The sequence below is a fragment of the Papaver somniferum genome, chromosome 5 (assembly GCF_003573695.1).
Source record: "Papaver somniferum cultivar HN1 chromosome 5, ASM357369v1, whole genome shotgun sequence".
NCBI lineage: Eukaryota > Viridiplantae > Streptophyta > Magnoliopsida > Ranunculales > Papaveraceae > Papaver > Papaver somniferum.
This window is the reverse complement of record NC_039362.1, coordinates 31,288,617-31,308,245: the sequence shown is the minus strand read 5'-3', so window position 1 is coordinate 31,308,245 and position 19,629 is coordinate 31,288,617. Positions and strand designations below refer to the sequence as shown.

At 39.0% G+C, this 19,629-nt stretch overlaps 4 protein-coding genes across 5 annotated transcripts; 2 read left to right on the top strand and 2 right to left on the bottom strand.

Annotated features, from left to right (window-relative positions):
* Window positions 1-61: 61 nt before the first annotated feature.
* LOC113281300 (probable protein S-acyltransferase 7) lies at window positions 62-3,307 on the top strand. The gene is made up of 5 exons (XM_026530011.1): window positions 62-531; window positions 745-927; window positions 1,039-1,347; window positions 2,124-2,357; window positions 2,446-3,307. Exons 1-5 carry the CDS (start codon window positions 412-414, stop codon window positions 2,917-2,919), a joined length of 1,320 nt encoding a protein of 439 aa, XP_026385796.1. The 5' UTR covers window positions 62-411; the 3' UTR covers window positions 2,920-3,307.
* A 66-nt stretch (window positions 3,308-3,373) lies between these two features.
* On the bottom strand, window positions 3,374-6,790 carry LOC113281299 (DNA cross-link repair protein SNM1-like). Of its 2 annotated transcripts, XR_003326010.1 has the most exons (10): window positions 6,282-6,790; window positions 5,999-6,179; window positions 5,678-5,917; window positions 5,424-5,568; window positions 5,088-5,222; window positions 4,939-5,005; window positions 4,724-4,801; window positions 4,276-4,328; window positions 3,888-4,145; window positions 3,376-3,776 (listed from the first exon to the last, which is right to left on the bottom strand). XR_003326010.1 is itself a non-coding variant. In XM_026530010.1 (9 exons), exons 1-9 carry the CDS (start codon window positions 6,730-6,732, stop codon window positions 3,750-3,752), a joined length of 1,377 nt encoding a protein of 458 aa, XP_026385795.1. In that variant the 5' UTR covers window positions 6,733-6,790; the 3' UTR covers window positions 3,374-3,749. The 2 variants fall into 2 exon arrangements, 1 of the variants encoding a protein (XP_026385795.1); XM_026530010.1 differs by lacking the exon at window positions 3,888-4,145 and having other exon boundaries at window positions 3,374-3,776.
* Window positions 6,791-7,026: 236 nt separating this feature from the next.
* Window positions 7,027-9,622, top strand: LOC113281298 (calnexin homolog 2-like). The gene is made up of 6 exons (XM_026530009.1): window positions 7,027-7,227; window positions 7,321-7,390; window positions 7,524-8,635; window positions 8,725-8,796; window positions 8,914-9,030; window positions 9,140-9,622. The coding sequence occupies exons 1-6, from the start codon at window positions 7,054-7,056 to the stop codon at window positions 9,275-9,277; spliced, it is 1,683 nt and encodes a 560-aa protein (XP_026385794.1). The 5' UTR covers window positions 7,027-7,053; the 3' UTR covers window positions 9,278-9,622.
* On the bottom strand, window positions 9,530-12,191 carry LOC113281297 (pentatricopeptide repeat-containing protein DOT4, chloroplastic-like). The gene has a single exon (XM_026530008.1). It carries the CDS (start codon window positions 12,009-12,011, stop codon window positions 9,960-9,962), a length of 2,052 nt encoding a protein of 683 aa, XP_026385793.1. The 5' UTR covers window positions 12,012-12,191; the 3' UTR covers window positions 9,530-9,959.
* Between the last annotated feature and the right edge of the window lie 7,438 nt (window positions 12,192-19,629).

The window sequence follows — 19,629 nt, the reverse complement described above, 5'->3', positions numbered from 1 at the left end:
CAGTATCATTTAAATCATACACAACAAGGGTATTACCGGAATTGAATGACTCACTCTACTCAAGTAGTACTTCGTTTCTTCTTTCCCTTTGTCTCTCTTTTTTCTTTGTTTATTCTTCTTTTTGCCTTAAGATTAGCTGCAAAAACCAAAATCATACCTTTTCTGTCTCTTCCGAATTCCCAATGCCTGGTTCTTCTTCCTTTTTTTCCTCTTCTTGTTGTTGTGATACCCATTTCTTGATATCTTCTTCTTCCTTCAAGTCTTAATTTCTAGTTCTACTCAGAAAAATATCCCCACATTCGGACCTCGGTGAACTCTTTTTTTTTCTTCCAGTTGTGTTCAGTTGGTTAGATCACTAGCCAGGAAGGTTTTGAATCTTCTCAAGTTATAGTTAGGGTTTAAAAAGAAGAAATGCATGGAAAGATGTATTCAACTCGTCCTCCACCTCAGCTCTCCGATTCAAACCGTCGAATCATTGATTCCAATGGAGGAACAACTAAACGAGTCTATGAACTCTGGAAAGGAAGCAATGTAAGAAACCCTTATTACCTCTCCGTTCTCCATTTTTTCCACTTTCCTCTGTTAAAAATATCATTTTTTCTTTTCTCTAGAGTTAAGTTAGGTAAGGTTAACTCGGAAGAATGTGTTGTTAGCTTCCCGTTTCTTTCCGTTTTCCTTCACAATGATCTTCAAAATTTGATTCGGATTTCTATTTAAAATTACTCATTTTATGCATTTTTGCAGAGATTTTTTCTTGGAGGCAGAATTATATTTGGTCCAGATGCAAGATCTTTGATATTCACCGTATCCCTCATTGCAATTCCAGTCATCTTATTTTGTTCATTCGATTCGCAAAGGCTCATAAATGAGTTTCATCACAGTCTCGGCAGTCTCATTATAGCTATTCCTGTAATCCTTACTATACATGTGAGTTATTTGCTTCTCCTTTACTCTACTAATAAATAATGCCAAAAGGCAGAGATTAATTAGGGAGGATTTTCTGCTACTTGTTGATGTTGGTTGTTAAATTTTGTGCAGATTATGGTTCTTCTCTTCCTTACTTCTGGAAGAGACCCGGGTATCATTCCTCGCAATCCTCACCCACCAGAACCAGAAGATGAAGGTGGTCCATCTAGTTTATCGAATGACTGGTCTAGAAATCAGGGTGGTACATCGGGTTTACCACCAACCAAGGATGTCCTTGTTAATGGAATTGCTGTCAAAGTCAAATATTGTCACACATGTATGTTATATCGTCCACCTCGGTGTTCTCATTGTTCTATATGCAATAACTGTGTCGAGCGTTTTGATCACCATTGCCCGTGGGTTGGGCAGTGTATTGGAAAGGTATATCTTCTGTTCTTCTGCTCCATTACTTCAAATTTGCTATCTATCTCAGTCAATTTAGATATGGTGATTTGGCATTGTTTTCAAAACAAAAAAGTAGTGCACAATATCAAAATGGTACCTCGATCAGGACGCTATTTTCAAAATGGCTCAGTTCAGCAATGCTGCTCTTTAGTTATTTTCTAATATTTGTCAATGTGCATATCCTTTATGTAAATGTAACATGTTGTAGTTGATAAGTAAACCATTACAAACAGGATACTGGTCGTATTTATTTTGCTGATGGCTATCCTTTATGGCATTTGCACACACGCGCTGTTGCTTGAATTCATAACATTTTGGTATGGCATTGGCGCACACGCGGTCTTGCTTGAATTCATAACATTTTGGTAGTCTGTCTGTCAAGAAAAGACTTTCAAACCCCAAATGAACCCCTGTAGATGGTCCAACTATCAATGATGCACAACCATAACTGATTTATCATAGTTAGCCGAAATGACGTGGTCCTGTGATGAAAATTCTGGTTAGCCTAATTTTGGGCAGGGAATTCATAGATTAGCTCCTCATGACATTGATCCACGACACAATTCTTCAGTTATTGTAAATATATGATCTGCTTATTGAAGTCTGCACTTGAGTGCTTACATTCCCTCTAGGCATGGTCGTAAGAGGCCTTCTTCAATTGTACTGCTGACTGATGTATGTATGGCTAAAACCAAGTATCATCTTAAGCTAAAACTGAAAGTGTATATCTGATTTGCCCTTGGTAAATGCAGAGGAACTATAGATTCTTTTTCATGTTTGTCTCTTCCACAACAATATTGTGCCTCTATGTGTTTGCCTTCTGCTGGGTAAACATCAGGTTCATAATGGAAACGTATCACTATAATGTCTGGAAGGCTCTTCTGAAATCCCCTGTGTCAGGTGTTCTCATACTGTACACGTTTATAACTTCTTGGTTTGTTGGAGGACTCACAGTCTTTCATCTCTACTTGATTTGTACCAACCAGGTACACATTTTGTCCTTCTGCAATCTCTTTTGTTTTGTTTTTCGTTTTAGTTTTTATTAGTTGTTAAACTGGAATATTGTTTATGCAGACAACATATGAGAATTTTCGATATAGATATGATAGAAAGATGAATCCTTATAACCTTGGAGTGCTCCGTAACATCGGGGAGGTGTTCTTCTCCATGATTCCTAGCTCTAAAAACAATTTCCGAGCAAAGGTGACAGAGGGGAGCTCATGTTCAAATTTCGGCACTTCCCTTTCAATGGGTCATCATCATGGCAGCACCCCAGGTCTAGAGATGCCTAAAAGAAGCTTTGATGTTGAAATGGGAGGGAAAAGGCAGGGAGTGGTTGACGAGGAGTTTGACGATATACATGGCCAAATAGATGGTATAGGCAGTTTAGAGAGGTGCGAGCCCCAGCCGAGACACACAAACTGGGGAGGTCATAAAGGCAACAACTGGGAGATGAGTCCTGATGTACATGCATTGGCTGCTGAGTTTGGAATGAATCAAGACGACTTACCAAAGAGACAGAAAATTAACGGGGGCCTTGAGGTCTGAATCTTAGAGCTAAGCGGTATACATATCGGCTAGACAATGACAAACAGACAGACAAGACCAAACCAGCTAACCTGAAGGCATGAGTATAGGTTGGGTTTTCTATTAAAAGATTAGATGGGAGGTTGTTCTGTTTGGACTGAGGTGAGGAAGAGATAATGAATGAATGTGTGATTGATGTACATTTATACAACCGGATATATAAATAGATAGAGGAAGAATGTTTGTGATATAATTAGTAGTTGTGTTACTTTGCTTTCAAAAATTTGGGCACTGACATTTGTTTGTATTTATGCAAGTTCTCTTGGAGAAAAGCTGCATTATTGTTTTAAGAACCATACTGATTGCATATTGAACTGTTGAGTGTATTAGTTTGGCTTGTTTAATTTAAGGAGCGATCATCTGTATTACAGTGTTATAGTAGTAATAGGAAGACACTGCCTTGAAGAAAGAAGGCTAGACTTCTCCTTGAATTTGCACTGCCATCAAACCCATATGTATTCCTCTTAAAAAAAAAAAAAAAGTGGATGGTACAAAATATAATTCCCACCAGGGAATTGCACTAAGGATGCAAGCTGCTTTCTTACTTGCCTCATCTAAGATTAGAATAAGATCTGGATTTTGATGAACTCGATCATTAAAAGACAATTAGAACAATGCCCCTCGCCTCACAAATGTGAACTGATGTGCATCTGGTGGAGAATAAAAAGTACAACAGCAACAACCTATCTAACATAGTAGAAGTATTACAAGTACTAGGACAACAACAAAAAGATGCCCATCACAGCTTCTTTACTTTGTGCCACGCATGGAACTAGCACCAAGAATCTCGTCTATAGAACTTCAAAGTTCAAGCACACCTGAACACGAAAAAATATATAGTAATTATTAATCAGTATTGCCGACTCAAGCACAAGAAATCTGCAATAATATATCTAAAACAAATGAAATTAAGAGTGCTTAGTAAGGACCTAGCCACAGCATCTATAACCATGGGAGGTGTTTGTAAGGTCGTACCACCAATCATCTACCCAGCTATAGAAAACAGGCAATGGTGCTGATTATTCTATAAGAAACCTCAGTATCATAAAGAAGGGGGCATATCTCAACAGCTAAAAAAAACAAAAACATCAGGGTTTTAGCCACTCCCGGAAGTAGTTCTGCATCTTATCTCGTTGGGAAGCATTGCCAATATTCACGGTGGGTATGATCTTCTCAGGCCTCAAGAACTGGTAAATGGCAAATTATTATACAGGTCAACTCTCGAGAACCAGAAGTTTCAGTAATGTAAAGACAAGGAAAGAAGACAAGCTGCACTTCACTCTTGATGTGGTGATTTCGTATAAATTAAAAACTAACCTGAACAAACTCTCTGAGTTCCAAGAAGCTGGAGTGCTCACTATATGGAACCCCTGCAGTAATTAGGTGCAAAAATAAATGAATTAAAACGCTTCATTTAACTACAATTATTTGAGGCAAACTAATATATAAAATAAGCAGCTCAGGATGTTAGACTCAGGTGCCAGAAGCTTCAACATGCCAATCAAAGAAATCAGGTAGCATTCAGCCAAAAAATTTCATTAACATGCCAAACTCAGAATAGATGACTTGGACCACAGGCTCAAACACTGCTACTTAGTCTTCTCAAATAGGGTATTGATTCGAAGATATTAAGATGAAGATATAATGTTCTATATAAATATCATACAGATGACTCTTTTTGTGTTTGAGATTTTAGAAAAAGCGGTTCTCAACAGTTTCAAGCAAGATCGTGACGCGGTTGCGACCAGTGCTAAAATTAACTTACCGTAAATGGTGACATTGCCTCTGGTAGTTGGTTTGATCAGATCCAGGTTACTTCCGTTAGTCCCGGAGTATGTCCAGCCTACCCACATAAATTAACATAGGCAAACAGTAAAAAAGAAAATTCCACGATCTATGATCTGTCATATTTTTGAAGTCATAAACCAAAAAGGAACAAATGAATAAAGCCAGCAGGTTCCAACAGATAACATGAATTACCGGTTGGACGAAATGCTAAAATTGATCTATAGTGGTCCACGTTACTCTCCAGGTACTGATTTAGGGTCTGAAAAGAATTTGATTCTAATTAATACAACATAAAAATTAAAGGTAAACCAAATCATAAGAATACATATTGTAGTTTGTACATCATGCCGCAAGGATGATATAGGTAGGACATGAAGAGGTGTGTCATGTGCGTGCGAAGAGAGCCTTCCAGAAAGAACAGGCCAGTCAAATGACTGCAGAATTCGCCTCCGTTGAGCATTTGTGTATATATTAACCTAAAGGCAGCCATGGCGTCAGTCACAAATCATTGCAATCAATCCTGATAAAACCAGGGTTTTCAGTTCAGATAGCAAAAACATGTACCCAGATTTTGAACTATCTTTTTCCAAGTTAAAAAGTGGATGTCTGTATATAATGAGAAATCGGATATCTGAAAGTCATGCATCAGTAAAGAAAAGCAGAATCGAAGCACATACCCCTAATGCCTCAGAAATAGCAAGATATACACGTTCTTTCCCAATGCTGTATGCACCCACAATGACAAGGGTTTTTGGCTGCCTTTTGAGACTGTCCCTGGTAACCTTCACGACAAAACTCAATACATCTTCAATAGGAGGGAACCTAAAGCAAATGATTTAGACATCACTAAAAAAATAATAGTATAACACAGATAAATGACCAAGGCAGGAAAGAGAATTTATACCAGCTAACAAAATCAAAAAACCCTTACATGTACTTTGCATTGCAGTAAGTTGTATCCAAGTATACTGAGTGGACGCGCTGATTTACGAGGAGAGGATAAGACTGCATGAGTTTACAAGCTCTGAAATCTCCAGTATGTAAAACTCGTCTTCCATCCGCAAGATGAAAGAATATAAGAGCAGCACCCGGACAATGATTAGCTTCTAACATTGTCACTTTGATTCCATGGATAACATACTCAGTACCCAGTTCCAAAGGGTTTATAAATCTGCATATAGACCAGCACTTAGTCAGTAACAATGACAAAACCTTGAATACAAGAAGACACTGCACCAATAGGAATACTAACAAAGGATTCACGGAGAGACACAATTTGAGTAAGCGAGCAGTTAGAGGGGTGCAATAGATAGGGCCGTTTGACCATCCTTTGGTTAATCCACCATAGTGATCATAGTGAAAATGTGTGAGGAAATATGCAGAGCATCCTTCAATTAGACCGTATCGAAATGCGTCTACAGTAAAAGGTGTTCCTTCAAAAAAACAAAAAAAAATGAAAATATTCATTTATCTTTAACAATTACAGTATGCATTAAAAACAAAACCCTAGAAATTTGGGGGGAATTGATCAATACCTGGGATTTTCTTATAAAAGGGACAAGTTTTACGCGGAGCAAATGTCCCCCTTGTGGATTTCTTCTTATCCAAGGGATTAGAAGCCCTAATTGGGTCAGGAAAGGAGATTTCGGGGGTATTTTGTTTGAGACCCCATGATTGAAACAGATTTGTTTGTTTCAGTCTTTTGTGTGAAGATGCTGATGATGAAGATCTAATAATCTGTTTATTCTTATTCGTAGAATCGGATAACGGTAGTAAAGATGACCAGTCTGTACCGCTACGATAGAAATCAGAAGCAAAACCCCCATCGTCTTCATTTTTCTCTTTGGACTCATCATCTTCATCTCCTTCTTCTTCATTATTCCGTTGTGGTAAAGGGAAACCGTTTTCGTCGAGTTGGGGTGAGTTGTTTGACGTTGTTGATTGCTCATAAACCTCCGATTCTTCTTCTTCTGTGAAGATTTCCATTTTCGGTACAGAGACTTTCAAACCTACCGCGGGAAGAAGAAATGAAAAAGGCGCGTCTTGATTTTTATCACATCCAGGGCAGGACATGGAGGGGGGTTCCTTGGTCAAGCCAAGTCTCATCATTTTTTTGAAAGTCAAGACCCAAACCGGCACAATGTGAACCGCCACAAGGATTAGGAGGCTTTGCACCCGCCACAATGAGAAAATACAGTTGTCTGATCCGAAATACTGGAGGAGAGTTAGGAATAAGGAAAGTTTGAAATTTTCAAACAAAACTACACCTTGTCTGATTTACAACATCCTCGATTCGATCCTTGAGACATGCACAGGTTTTTTCATTTGCAGGTTGATATGAAACAAAAGGAAGTAGAGAATAATAAACTACTGCCGTTTATGGTCGACTTCCTCCTATTCCTACTACTGACAACAGCAGTTTGTCTCACAAGTATTCCACAGTATTCCATTGCATCTGCTGATTCCGTCGACTCTTCTCCGGTCGGTAACAATATGTACATAGAAATTGTTTCCAGATTCATATTTTTGGAGATTATCATTTATATAAGTTGCGGTTTTGTTTATTGTTTTTAGATATTCTATGATTCGTTCAACCAATCTTTTGAGGGACATTGGATCGTCTCTGAGGAAAATGACTATAATGGTGAGTCTTTTTGTTCTTCTTCATATTATTGTTTTACATACAAAATAAACAGGAATTGCTCATGGTTTTTATACTCAGAGATAGGCAAGTACAGGAAATATTGTTATTACATTAACTGGCATTTGGGGTATAGGTGTATGGAGGCATTCGAAGAGTGAAGGACATGATGATTACGGGCTTCTTGTGAGCGAAAAGGCAAGAAAGTATGCCATTGTGAAAGAGCTGGATGAACCTGTCAGTCTGAACGACGGAACAATCGTTTTGCAGTTTGAGACACGTTTCCAGAATGGACTTGAATGTGGTGGTGCATATTTGAAATATCTCCGGCAGCAAGAGGTGGCAGGATGGAACCCCAAAGAATTCAGTAACGAGACTCCCTACTCCATCATGTTTGGACCTGACAAATGTGGTTCTACAAACAAGGTGCATTTCATCTTCAAGCATAAAAACCCCATAAGTGGAGAATATATTGAGCATCATCTCAAGTCCCCCCCTCCCGCACCTTCTGACAAACTCTCACATGTGTACACTGCGATACTAAAACCTGATAATGAGGTGAGCATTTTGGTTGATGGAGAGGAGAAGAAAAAGGGTAATTTTCTCCTGGCAGATGATTTCGAGCCATCCCTGATTCCATCAAAGTCGATTCCAGACCCTGATGATAAGAAGCCATTAGACTGGGATGAGAGAGCAAAGATACCAGATCCTGACGCGACAAAACCGGATGACTGGGATGAGGATGCGCCCCTAGAAATAGAAGATGAGGAAGCTGTAAAGCCTGAAGGCTGGTTAGATGACGAGCCTAAGGAAATCAATGACCCTGATGCAGCTAAGCCGGAAGATTGGGATGAGGAGGAGGATGGTGAATGGGAGGCACCTACGATTGATAATCCATTGTGTGAAGAAGCTCCTGGTTGTGGCGAGTGGAAGAAGCCAATGAAGAGGAATCCAGCTTACAAGGGAAAATGGCATCCCCCATTGATCGACAACCCGAATTTTAAAGGCATTTGGAAGCCACAGGAGATTCCAAATCCTCACTACTTTGAACTTGACAGACCAAACTTTGAGCCAATAGCTGCCATTGGAATCGAAATTTGGACAATGCAAGATGGTATCTTGTTCGACAACATCTTGATAGAAAATGACGAGAAGGTTGCAGAATCATACAGGATGACAACATGGAAGCCAAAGTACGAAGCTGAGAAAGAAAAACAGAAGTCTGAGGAAGAACTCTCAGGCTTCCAGGTGACAAAACTCTAGACCCAGTATTCATTGTACTCCTTGTACGATGTGCCTTGCTTACGCGATCCTAACATATAACTTGGTATTTGCAGAAGGTGGTTTTCGATCTTCTATACAAGATTGGAGATATTCCATTCTTGGATGCTTACAAGCTCCAGATAGTTGTAAGTAAAACTAATTTACCTGTTGCAACTCAATTTGCAGGGATCGGCATAGTGAAAACTCTTGACTGCATTCTTTTTGATAATTTCTGTGCGGTTGTCTTGTTTCTATTTTCCTAGGAATTCATTGATAGCGGAAAGAAGCAACCAAACGTCACAATTGGAACCCTTATATCCAGTGCTGTGGTTACCTTGGTGATATGCTATAAGATTCTTTTTGGTGGGAAGAAACCAAATGTGAGTTTTTCAGTGGTTTACTTTAACTCCTACGTTCTTCAACAAAATGTATGCCATCAGAGTCACATATGCCGTTTACCTGATGTTTCTTGTTTTTATGAATGTGAAGGTGGCCACCAAGGAAGGGAGGACAGACAGTGCAGCTGCTATTAATCAGGGAAGAACTGGAGAGAAGGGTGAAGAGCCTGAGAGGGAAGCTACTGCTGCTGCTGCTCGTCGTCGGAGAGCTAATAGACGGGAAACCTGAGAAAGAGGAATGAGGGTTTAGTAAGTGCCTTGCCAAATTACTTTGGTGAGCGATTTTATTCAGTGAAGTGTTCCTCGATCCAGGTGTAGGTATATGACACCAAAATAATGGAGAACTACACTAGTTTTGCAGAAATCTCAAATTGAAGGAGTGAAGTAGAGCAGAAATATTGCGATTACTATGCATTTGATTTTCAATTACAACCCACAGATAATACCTTATATTTTCTGCTGTAACCTATACAAGATGGGATGAAAACAAAGAAAACATAAAACTTAATTCTCTCCAAACAGGTGTATCTTTTAAATCAAAGATCAGCCAGGAATTTTTATTTGTTTTTCTAAAGACTTCAGTCTTTTGACAAAAAAACAGCATATTGTATCTTAATCATCTAACACTACCACACATCTTTTCTCAGGCTGTGCCAGCTATAGGCATTTAGCTACCTGTTATTGGATAGCGAAGCTGAGAGAGAGTCTAATGGATGCTTTTTAACCCTATTTTCTCAGGATATGTGGTATTCGCTTCCATTTAACCCAGAAAATGTCCTGCAAACACTATCCTACAAATGCTTCAATCCCCTTTCAAGAGTGAACAGAAGGCTGCTTACTTTGACAAGTGATGCAGCCCTTAAATATCTGCATCATTTAAGATTTTGCTATTCAAAGTACCTAACACCGTATCACCAAAAGTCCTCGCACGAGCACATTCCATCTTTGAAATGGTGAAAACGATCTGGATCCTTCAATATGATCTCTCGCCCAACTATTTTGGATATGATCTTTGCAGAACTGTGACAACTGCAGCACACTCTAAGGCTCTTAGTGATGTGAAGCGTGGTACCCGGCTTTGTACTGATCAACCCAAATGAAATGGCCAACATCTCACTGTGACCTATAGAGATACATTCTCTCTCCTCATCAACATCATGCATACTGAAATCTTTATCAGGTACAAACCTCTCTTCCTCTTTCATCTTCTCCATCAACCTATGTAATTCGTAGTATATCCTTTCAGATCTCGGGTGTGAAACGTCCCCTACTCCAAACACATGAAGTTTGTTATGACTTTCAATCCAGCTATAAGCTCTCTTTGGCCTCAAGGCCATGTCTCTTATCATTTCTCTCACATTCTTCACATCATCCCATTTTGAATTTGAAGCATACATGTTCATGAGTAAAACATAGTTCTCAGCATTCAGGGGTTCGAGCTCAGTGAGACGCTCAATAACTCGTTTAGCCATCTTTGTGTTCTTGTGTATTCTGCATCCAGCAAGCAACTCTCTTTGAACCTCTTTGTGCCATTCAATCTGATGCTCATCTATAAAATTCCTGGCTTTGTCAAAGAGTCCAGAACGAGACAAAAGACTAACCACTATAGCGTAGTGCTCGATCTTGGGTTTCCTTATAAACTTGAAATAATACAGTCCTTCTTCGACCATCCTAGCCGCATTACAAGCACATAAAACAGCAACATATGCTGTATCATCGAGCTCAACTGTTCCCATGTTCTTCATTTTCTCAAACAAATCGACTCCAACCTTTCCCTGTCCATGCAAACTATAACCTAATATCATTATAGTCCATGAGATTGTGTCTTTCTCGCTCATCCCGTCGAAAATCTTTGAAGCTGACTCTGTACATCCAGATTTCATGTACATATCAATTAAAGCATTTTGAACTACTATATTAGAGTCAACATGGTTTCTAAGCGAGTACGCATGAATTTCTCTTCCATGCTTCTGAGCAGAAAGTCGGGAACAAGCAGGCAAAACACTAGATACCGTCAACGAATCAGGTTTAATCCCTTCCGAATTCATCAAGCGAAACAATTTTAATCCTTCATTGAAGCCTCCATTCTTTACATACCCCCTAAGAATAGCCGTCCACGAAATGATATCTTTCTCTTGCATACGATCAAAAACCAATCTGGCATCTTTGATACTGCCACAATCTAAATACATTTTTAACAGAGAGTTACTAACCAAAACGTCTGACTCCAACTCACTCTTTCTGGCAATCTCATGTATCTTTTTCCCTTCTTGAAGCGCCTTTAGTCGCCCACACGCAACAAGAACGGTGGACAAAGCAACAGCATCAATAACACTTAGATCCCTCTCTTCACCACTAGCACCCAATGTCACCATCTGATGAAACGTTTCTATTGCCAAACCAGGTTTATCTTCCCTTGAGTATAACCGAGCCATCAATGTCCATGAAACCGAATTCTTCTGAGAAGCGAATTGATCGAAAACCCGCCTAGCGGAATCAGCACCTTCGAAAAAGCCATACATTTCCATAAGTGCAGTAATGACATACTTGTCTGAACCAAATCCAAACTTGAGAGCATGAGCATGAATTTGTTTCCCTGAACATAACGTATCGAAATTACGCGAAGCAGTCAAAATTCGAGGGAGTGTATGTTTATCAGGACGGAAACCACGGAGTAACATGTTCTGGTAAATGAATAAAACATAATGGTGATGGCCCAAATGGGTTTTGATGAGATTGTTCCAAGCATATGTACTGTTAATATTTTCTATGTCAGGAATTGCTTCAAACACTTTGGGTGCAGTGGAGAGTTTAGAAGAGCTTAATTTAGGAAGAGTAGTAGAAGAAACCTGAAGATTTGTATATCCAGATGTGTGGGGTTGGTGCCGCTTTTCATGGGTTTGGAGGAAAAATCGAATAGAAGAAGAAGCCGAATGAATTCCTGACTGAACAATGACACCCATTTTTGCTTCAGAGGGTTTTTCTCATTTCTCCTCCGACTTTCTCACTACACACTGCTTGGTCGTGATCTTTTTGTTGACGATGAAAACGAAGAGGAGGATCCAAATGAGCCGGATAGGGATATCAGCTAAAACCCATATCCTCATCGAGTCCATTATACCGGGGCACAGGTAGGGAGCCAGAAATTTAATACAGGGGAGGCTGATTGACAAAATAAATTATTTAGGGGGTTTATTAGGAGATTTTTCTTTTAATTAGAAAGAATCACTAATGAATTAAACTAAAACAGGGGGCGGGGGCCACTCCTGAGATCTACATAGTTCTGTCCCTGCCGGGGCATGTTGATGTTTTTTTTTTTTTCCTTTTGCTTGGAACAAACTATATTAGAGAAAACTAGTCATTCAAGGGTTTAGCCTGATTGGCTTTGTACCTTTGGAAGGTACTACAATCCGGAAATAATGGGCCGCTATCGTCTCCAGAGGATGTAGCATAAGTACAACCAATCGCTTTCAGTTTTCGCTGCCAATCTTGCCTCAAGGAATTACAATTAAAAAGTCTAAAATAACAAAATAAGTCTACATTGTCATCAAGCATAGTTATATTTGATGGTTGCTCTAGGTGCTTCCATTTTGACCTCAATTTCTTCACTATCTTCTTGTTTTTCATCTCAATGTTGCAAATTCTGTTCTTGAGTTGGTGATGCCACTTCATTGCTGTCAGAGCCCCCAAAGTCACGCTTTCTTCTATTGTTCCGACGTCACAGTAGAAGGCATGTTGTCATTTGATTGTTCCCTCTTCATCTGTAATGACTATAACCACAATTGCCTTGATTAGGTGTACCTTCCATTTGCTATAACATAACATAACAAGACTTTGTTTGGACAAATGAATTTGGGAGTTTGTAAGTTGGGATGGGTTTGGGGTTCTATAGAGGGTGTATGAAGATGCATTAGTACGGTAGGTTCCGATGTGATCATGTATGAGGCCAATAGTTACTGCAGGAGAGGGAGAAATATTATGGAAACACTTATTGCACCTAGCCTTCCATATGTACCAAGCCGTAAGGTAAAAAAGTTGACTCCATTTTACATTTCCAACTGGACTACTCTTGTTATTATCTATCCAGGTTTTTATCCATTGCTCGATGCTTCCTATGTTTCTGTCTATTCTACAACCTATTCTGATCCAGACTGCTCTGCTGAATTGACAGTTTAGCAAAGAATGTAACTCAGTTTCTGGTTCAGAAGTACAAAGACTACATATTGGGTCAATTGCTTGGACCAATCTATGCATAGTAAAGCTGGCAGGAAGGATACCATTGTAGGCCTTCCACACAAAGACTTTGATGCGCGGTAGCACATCAAGATACCAAATGTGATCCCAAACAGGATTCAGGGTAGATATGGAGTTGTTGGGATGAGCAAGATCATTGATGAGATATTCATAGACAGACTTAACAGTTAAATCTCCTTTATCAGTTAAAGGCCAGATCAAAGTGTCGGTGGTGTCATTGGAGTTGGTCAGGTCTATACCCATAATATTTTGCACAATCTCATAGGGGAGAACTTGGTGCAAAAAATATACATTCCACTCTTTTGAAGAGGGGTGAAATGTCCTTTACTTTGATTAGGGTATTCTCTACGGTGGGTTTGATCTCATTTCTCAAAATGATATTAGGGTTGTCAAGGGGTATCCAGTTATAGTTCCATATCTGGATATCCTCTCCATCTCCTACCTGCCATATGGCCACCTCCTTGATGATTTTTAAACCATTCCAGAGTCCTTTCTAGAACCAGGAACAATTACCTTTTGGTTGAGTGATGTTTAAAATGGAAATATTTCTGAAGTATTTTTGTTTCTAGGATTTTTGACCACAAAGCTTTCGTTTTTTTTATCATTCTCCATGCTAGCTTGGCTAGCATAGCATGGTTGAATTTTTCATATTTCGTGAAACCAAGCCCACCATTGATAGTGGGCTTACAAATACCCCCCATGCCATATGACACCAACCACAGTTACTGTCCTTAGCATGACCCACCAGAAGGATCTGTTGAGAGCATCCATTTTCTTGGTTATAGTTTTAGGAATCACGAAGAAAGATATTTGGTAGGTTGTCAAAGTGTCTGCAACGTGTTTTATCATGACCCCCTTTCCCGCAGGGGAGAGGAGCATCAAACCTTTTAGTCTTCCACAAAGTTTTTCAACTAGAGATTCGAAACACTTGATTTTGGACTTGTGGGTGAATAGTGGGACCCCTAGATATTTGTCATCTAGTCTAATTCTACGCACTTTGAGGATTTGCAACATTTCTCTTATATCACAAATTGGTACCGATTTGCTAAAGAATATCCCAGATTTATCATAGTTAATTTGTTGACCTGACCCAACGTTAAAAAGGTTGAGAATTCTCACCAGATTCTTACATTCCTTCTTCCCAACTTTCGTGAATATTAGGCAATCATCAGCAAAAAGGAGATGAGAGATAGATGGCGAGACTTTAGCAAACTTTACCCCGCTTATCAGTTTTTATTTTCGGCCTCCAAGAGGTCTCTCGAGAGGGCTTCCATACAAATGATGAATAAGTACGGAGAGAGAGGGTCTCCTTTCCTTAATCCTCTAGTAGGTTTGAAGAAACCCGTCGGAGACCCATTGATAAGAACCGCCATTGGAGGTGGTTCTGATGCATTGAATGATTAACTCTATCCAGTTTTTGCAGAAGCCCATTTTTTCCATGACTTTAACCAAAAAAAAGTCATTCTACCCGATCGAAAGCTTTAGACATATCTATTTTTAGACCTATGTACCCTTTCTTTTTCTTATGTTTTCTCTCGGTTCTCATTGTGTGTATGATCTCATAAGCAGTGACAATGTTGTCGGAGATCTGCCTACTAAGGACGAAAATAGATTGATAAGGGGAAATTAATTTGTCCAGGTGAGGTTTGATCCTATTTGCTAGAAGTTCCGAGATGATTTTGTATATAGTATTACACAAAGAAATAGGTCTAAAATCCTTTGGTGTTTCCGGAGCATCTATTTTAGGAATGAGAGTTATAAAAGTGGAACTGATTTATTTTAGAATGTGTCTAGTTTCAAAAAGTCTTGTATCATCTTAATTAGTTAACTCATCCTTAATGAGAAACCAGTTTTTTTGAAAAAGATTGCAGGGAAGCCATCCGGGCCCGGGATTTGTTTGGATGCATGTCAAACAGGATGAGTTTTATTTCAAGTTCTGAAGGTTTTCCCATAAGTTTGGAGTTATCCAGATCAGTTAAACACTGGGGAATCAGATTGATGATTTGATCTGAAATATCAGGATGAGAGGAAGAAGCCATAGAGGCGAAATGGGTGTTGAAGGTGTCAACTATTTCTTGCCTTTCATTACACCAAGTTCCATCATCTCTTTTAACGGTCTCAATTCTCAATTTCCTAGCCCTATAGCTAGCCATTTAGTGGAAATATCTGGTATTTCTGTCTCCCAAATGCAAGTTGTTATCCGAAGCTTTTGTTTTCCAAAACACTTCTTCATAATTATACCATTTTTCTATGTCACTTTTAATTTCCAGAATCTTAGGCATATTCTCTTGAAGGTTGAGATTGTTTTTAGAATGATTAAGATTTTGAGTGAGTTTCTTGATGTTTTGTTGGATGTTCCCAACATGTTCCCTATTCCAAATTCTTATATTAGTCCTACCATTTTTTAGCCGGGACACAAACCCAAAGGTTGTTGACCCCCTGGTCAAAGTCCCAGGAATCCTCAATCACTTGGAAGCACGACGGGTCCTCCATATAAATCCCAAAGAACTTAAATGGTTTGGCCCCGTCTTTCCAGCAAGGTGAGGTTCTTATGAGAATTGGGGCATGATCGGACTCCACAAGGGTTAGATGATACATCATGGACCTAGGGTACAAGCTAAGCCATCCAGAGTTAGACATAGCTATGTCTAGTCTAGCCTCAAAAAAATATTTCCCTTGACGGTGGTTGGACCATGTGTAATTATATCCCACAAAACCAAGGTCAACTAGGTCAGCAAAATCAATCAAATTGGAGAAAAAAGTGATTCCATTTTGGTCAGAGAGGGGACCTCCTCTTTTTTCAGAACTCAAAAGGGTAAAGTTGAGGTCTCCAGCGATTAACCAAGGTATTTCAACATTTTTGGATATATTTTTAAAATATTCCCAACTAACATGTTTCTTGATTTTGTGAGGACAACCATATACTCCCGAGAACATCCATGAATTTTTGCTTCTTTTGCACGTAACTATAATATCTATCTGGCTATCGGAAGTTTGAAGAACCTGTACATCTAATTTACTAGACCAAGCTAATACAATCCCTCCTGCAATACCTATCACCCCAGTTGGGTCCATAACAACCACATTGGTGTATTTTAGGTTTTTGATGAGAGGATTGATAGTGGTTTCATGGTTCTTTGTTTCTTGAAGAAAAATGATATATGGGATATGTTCAGAAATAAGTTTCTTCAGGTGAGATTGGGTTGATGCTTTTCCTAAGCCCTGGACGTAAGGGTGTGCAAAAAGTCCGGAACCGCGGATTTCATCCGTATCCGTCCGTAAAATTGCGGGTGAAACCCAATCCGCAAGTTCTATGGACCGGATACAGATGGGATTCTCAAATCCGCATATTTAGCGGTTTGGTTGCGGTTGGACTTTGATATCCGCGGATTCACCTGCACCGTAGGGTAATAAGGTGAGTCAACGATGACGACGATGAATTGGAATGAATTTGTCGATAAACTTCAAGAGGACGGATAGAATTGGCTTGTTTTTTTCAAAGTTATAGTATGGAGGGAGAGATTACAAAAGATGCAGTCAGTGACAAGTATAATAACCAGAAGAGCACCATTAGGTTTTCTCTTAGTTTTTTTCTTATTCGACTATTGCATCAAAGGGTACCTGAAGACCGGATACAGAGCAGCTTCGATACATTTTAGTTAATTTAACCAATATTCATTTAAGGACTACCACCCATTTGCTTGAAATGTTATCTACCTGGTTTAACGTTACCTTGAATGTCAATTTGATATCAGTGAATAAACTACGATTATAAGACCAGAACTAAACTAAAACAAGAAAAATAGATGAAATACACCATGTAACTCAAGAACCTTCTTTTCCATGTTCGCAACATGAGTTTCTTGAGACTAACAAAAACACAGATGGAATGGCAACTCCAACTTGAATGATTTTGTTTTATTTTATTACAATATTATTTTCTTTTGGCTAAATCTACGGTTAATCCGCATCCGGTCCGCATCATCCATTGATCCGCGGGTGATTGGGCCGAATACGGTTGGATTTTCCAAATCCGCAACTTTGACGGTTTGGACGCGGGTGACCCCTAATCCGCATCCGCCCGTCCTTTGCACACCCCTACCTGGAAGTTTCAGGCTAAGACACTTGAGCTATAAAAAAGTGCTTTGTATGGACACTCCACAAGGAGAAGGAGAGAGAGAGCCACGTGATTACTGGACTAGAGGGGAGAGCTAGTTTGCAAAGATTGGTTTTGAGTTGTTCCAGATCATTTATATGGTTGTGTGTTATTCCATGCATAACATAAGTGACATATCTTGCAACAGTCTGTATTGAAGTCGTGCAGTTTATGTTCCGAGAAAACCTAATTAATTCCTTGAATATAACTACAATCGGACGAGTATAAACAAATTTTTTAAGTTTTAGGCTTACCTGGTTATCCTTGAGCGAGCTTGCTTCCCAATTACTAGTTGTGTATGGACTAAGGGTATTTACCCATCTTTTTCCTTTCTCCTTACTGCTGTTATTTAGGACATTCATCTTCATTTTCTCTTTGCTAATACCATTGGTTAAAATTGAGGGTCTTCAGATGAAGGTTGACTTCAAATTTTCCATTTATAGATTGTGGCTTTGGGGTTTATAGGGTTCATGGAACTTTCTGGGTGGAAGGTTTTTACGGTTAGGGAAGAGCTGAGGGAGATTGAGCTTATTTGGAGATTCACTTATATTGTAGAGGATATCCCAGCTGCAGGAGTTGTCTACATTTTCTTCTTCCAATTTCTCTGAATCACTACTAAACTTGAGAATCTTCCATGTTGGTTCTTCTTCTTAGGTTGATTCAGCAAGCCTTTATCTTGAAACATGTTTGTCAAACCATTGTTCATCATGTCTGACACATACTCTAAAACCTGGTGTTGGAGATGGGCCACAAAAATTTTCCATCACCGTCTTGTCTCTCTGGGGATAAATAGTAACTTATTTCCTCCTAACTGAAGTAGGGAGTTTTTTGCTACTGTATCAGGTGGAGAAGCGAGATAACATCCTTCATTCACTTGTTTTCCAATTGCCATCTCATGGTTCTTCTTCTACTCTTTCACTAACTTTTATGTATCATCATTTTCAACTTCCCATATGTCACTTCTTTGATGCATCGTCTTTGATTTATTGTCTTTTTTACAATCATAGCTCTTAAAAGGTTGAGAGCTACAACAAATGATTATTTGTTTCTTGCACCAACTATTTAGGCACTGATTTATTAACTCATCATAAACAATAAGGCTTAAAAACGGCCAGTATAACTTAAGAGTTACTTTGAGTGGCGATTGGGTGAACTGGGGTTTGTACTCGGTTCAAAGGGATTCATAGTATAACCAAACAAACAGGGGCTATAGAGAGGGATTAACGGTATTGAGCAAGAACAAAAAATGGGTTTTTGGAGACCACGATTTGAGGAATAACGGGGGGGTATTGAACAATGGAAGAAAAGGGGACGAAACAACGGCAAAAGAAAAAATGAAAATGAATACCCTTCAAAAGAACATGAGTATTAGCACAAATAAGATAGATAGGTTCATACGTACCTTTAAACGTCATTGTAGTTAGCATGGGGAGCTCATGATAACCAGGTAAGGAAGACCAATTATTCAAACATCATTCCAGGAGATATTTTGTATTGGTTTTAACAAGAAAATGGGGATTTTGTTAGAAATTGGTGGGTAAAATTTTGGACTAAAGATGTTTAATCTATAGATCCGACAATTAAAAGCTTGATCAATCAGAAAATCAACACCGAATTTGTCAAAGATAGATGGGATAAATTGTGAATCGGATGGAGTCTATGTCAACTCAATTTTCTCCCGATTTTCGGAGCTTTGCCGACACTCCTTGTGTCCACTGGGGCATGTTGATGTTGTTTGGGCAGCCGACACACGGTTGGTTTCACCAAGGGTGCATTTGGCACGAAAGGAGTTTGAATTCTAGGTCTCTGCATTCTCTTGGTTTCGAACCGTTCTAAAGAGAAGAAAAACCCTTACACCAAATATGAGTTTGATCATTTTTTTGATCATTTTTTCTTCCTAATATCAATTCTTGATTCTATCTCAATCAAGAAGCAAATGGTATTTACTGATTTTTTTCAAATCATTCCAAGGAAAGAAGTTTGAAACTCAACAAGTGTCTTCGGTTGTAAGTTCTTTCTACTCTTTTTCGATTTTGTGATAGCACATAGAAATTTCGGTAACATGCATAATTGGAATATTATTAGGGGAGAAGTTTATGATCAAATTCCTAAAAGAGATGTACCAAACTTTGCTTTCTCTAACATGAGTATCGATGCACTTTCGAGTCTTT

Coding starts and splice junctions, on each gene's coding strand:
- LOC113281300 (XM_026530011.1), top strand. CDS start 412: ATGCATGGAAAGATGTATTCAACTCGTCCTCCACCTCAGCTCTCCGAT. Junction 928..1,038: donor CTGTAATCCTTACTATACAT/GTGAGTTATTTG, acceptor AATTTTGTGCAG/ATTATGGTTCTTCTCTTCCT. Junction 1,348..2,123: donor TTGGGCAGTGTATTGGAAAG/GTATATCTTCTG, acceptor TGGTAAATGCAG/AGGAACTATAGATTCTTTTT.
- LOC113281299 (XM_026530010.1), bottom strand. CDS start 6,732: ATGGAAATCTTCACAGAAGAAGAAGAATCGGAGGTTTATGAGCAATCA. Junction 5,569..5,677: donor TACTGCAATGCAAAGTACAT/GTAAGGGTTTTT, acceptor CATTTGCTTTAG/GTTCCCTCCTATTGAAGATG. Junction 4,802..4,938: donor TTTAGCATTTCGTCCAACCG/GTAATTCATGTT, acceptor TTATGTGGGTAG/GCTGGACATACTCCGGGACT.
- LOC113281297 (XM_026530008.1), bottom strand. CDS start 12,011: ATGGGTGTCATTGTTCAGTCAGGAATTCATTCGGCTTCTTCTTCTATT.
- LOC113281298 (XM_026530009.1), top strand. CDS start 7,054: ATGCACAGGTTTTTTCATTTGCAGGTTGATATGAAACAAAAGGAAGTA. Junction 8,636..8,724: donor AAGAACTCTCAGGCTTCCAG/GTGACAAAACTC, acceptor TGGTATTTGCAG/AAGGTGGTTTTCGATCTTCT. Junction 9,031..9,139: donor TTGGTGGGAAGAAACCAAAT/GTGAGTTTTTCA, acceptor ATGAATGTGAAG/GTGGCCACCAAGGAAGGGAG.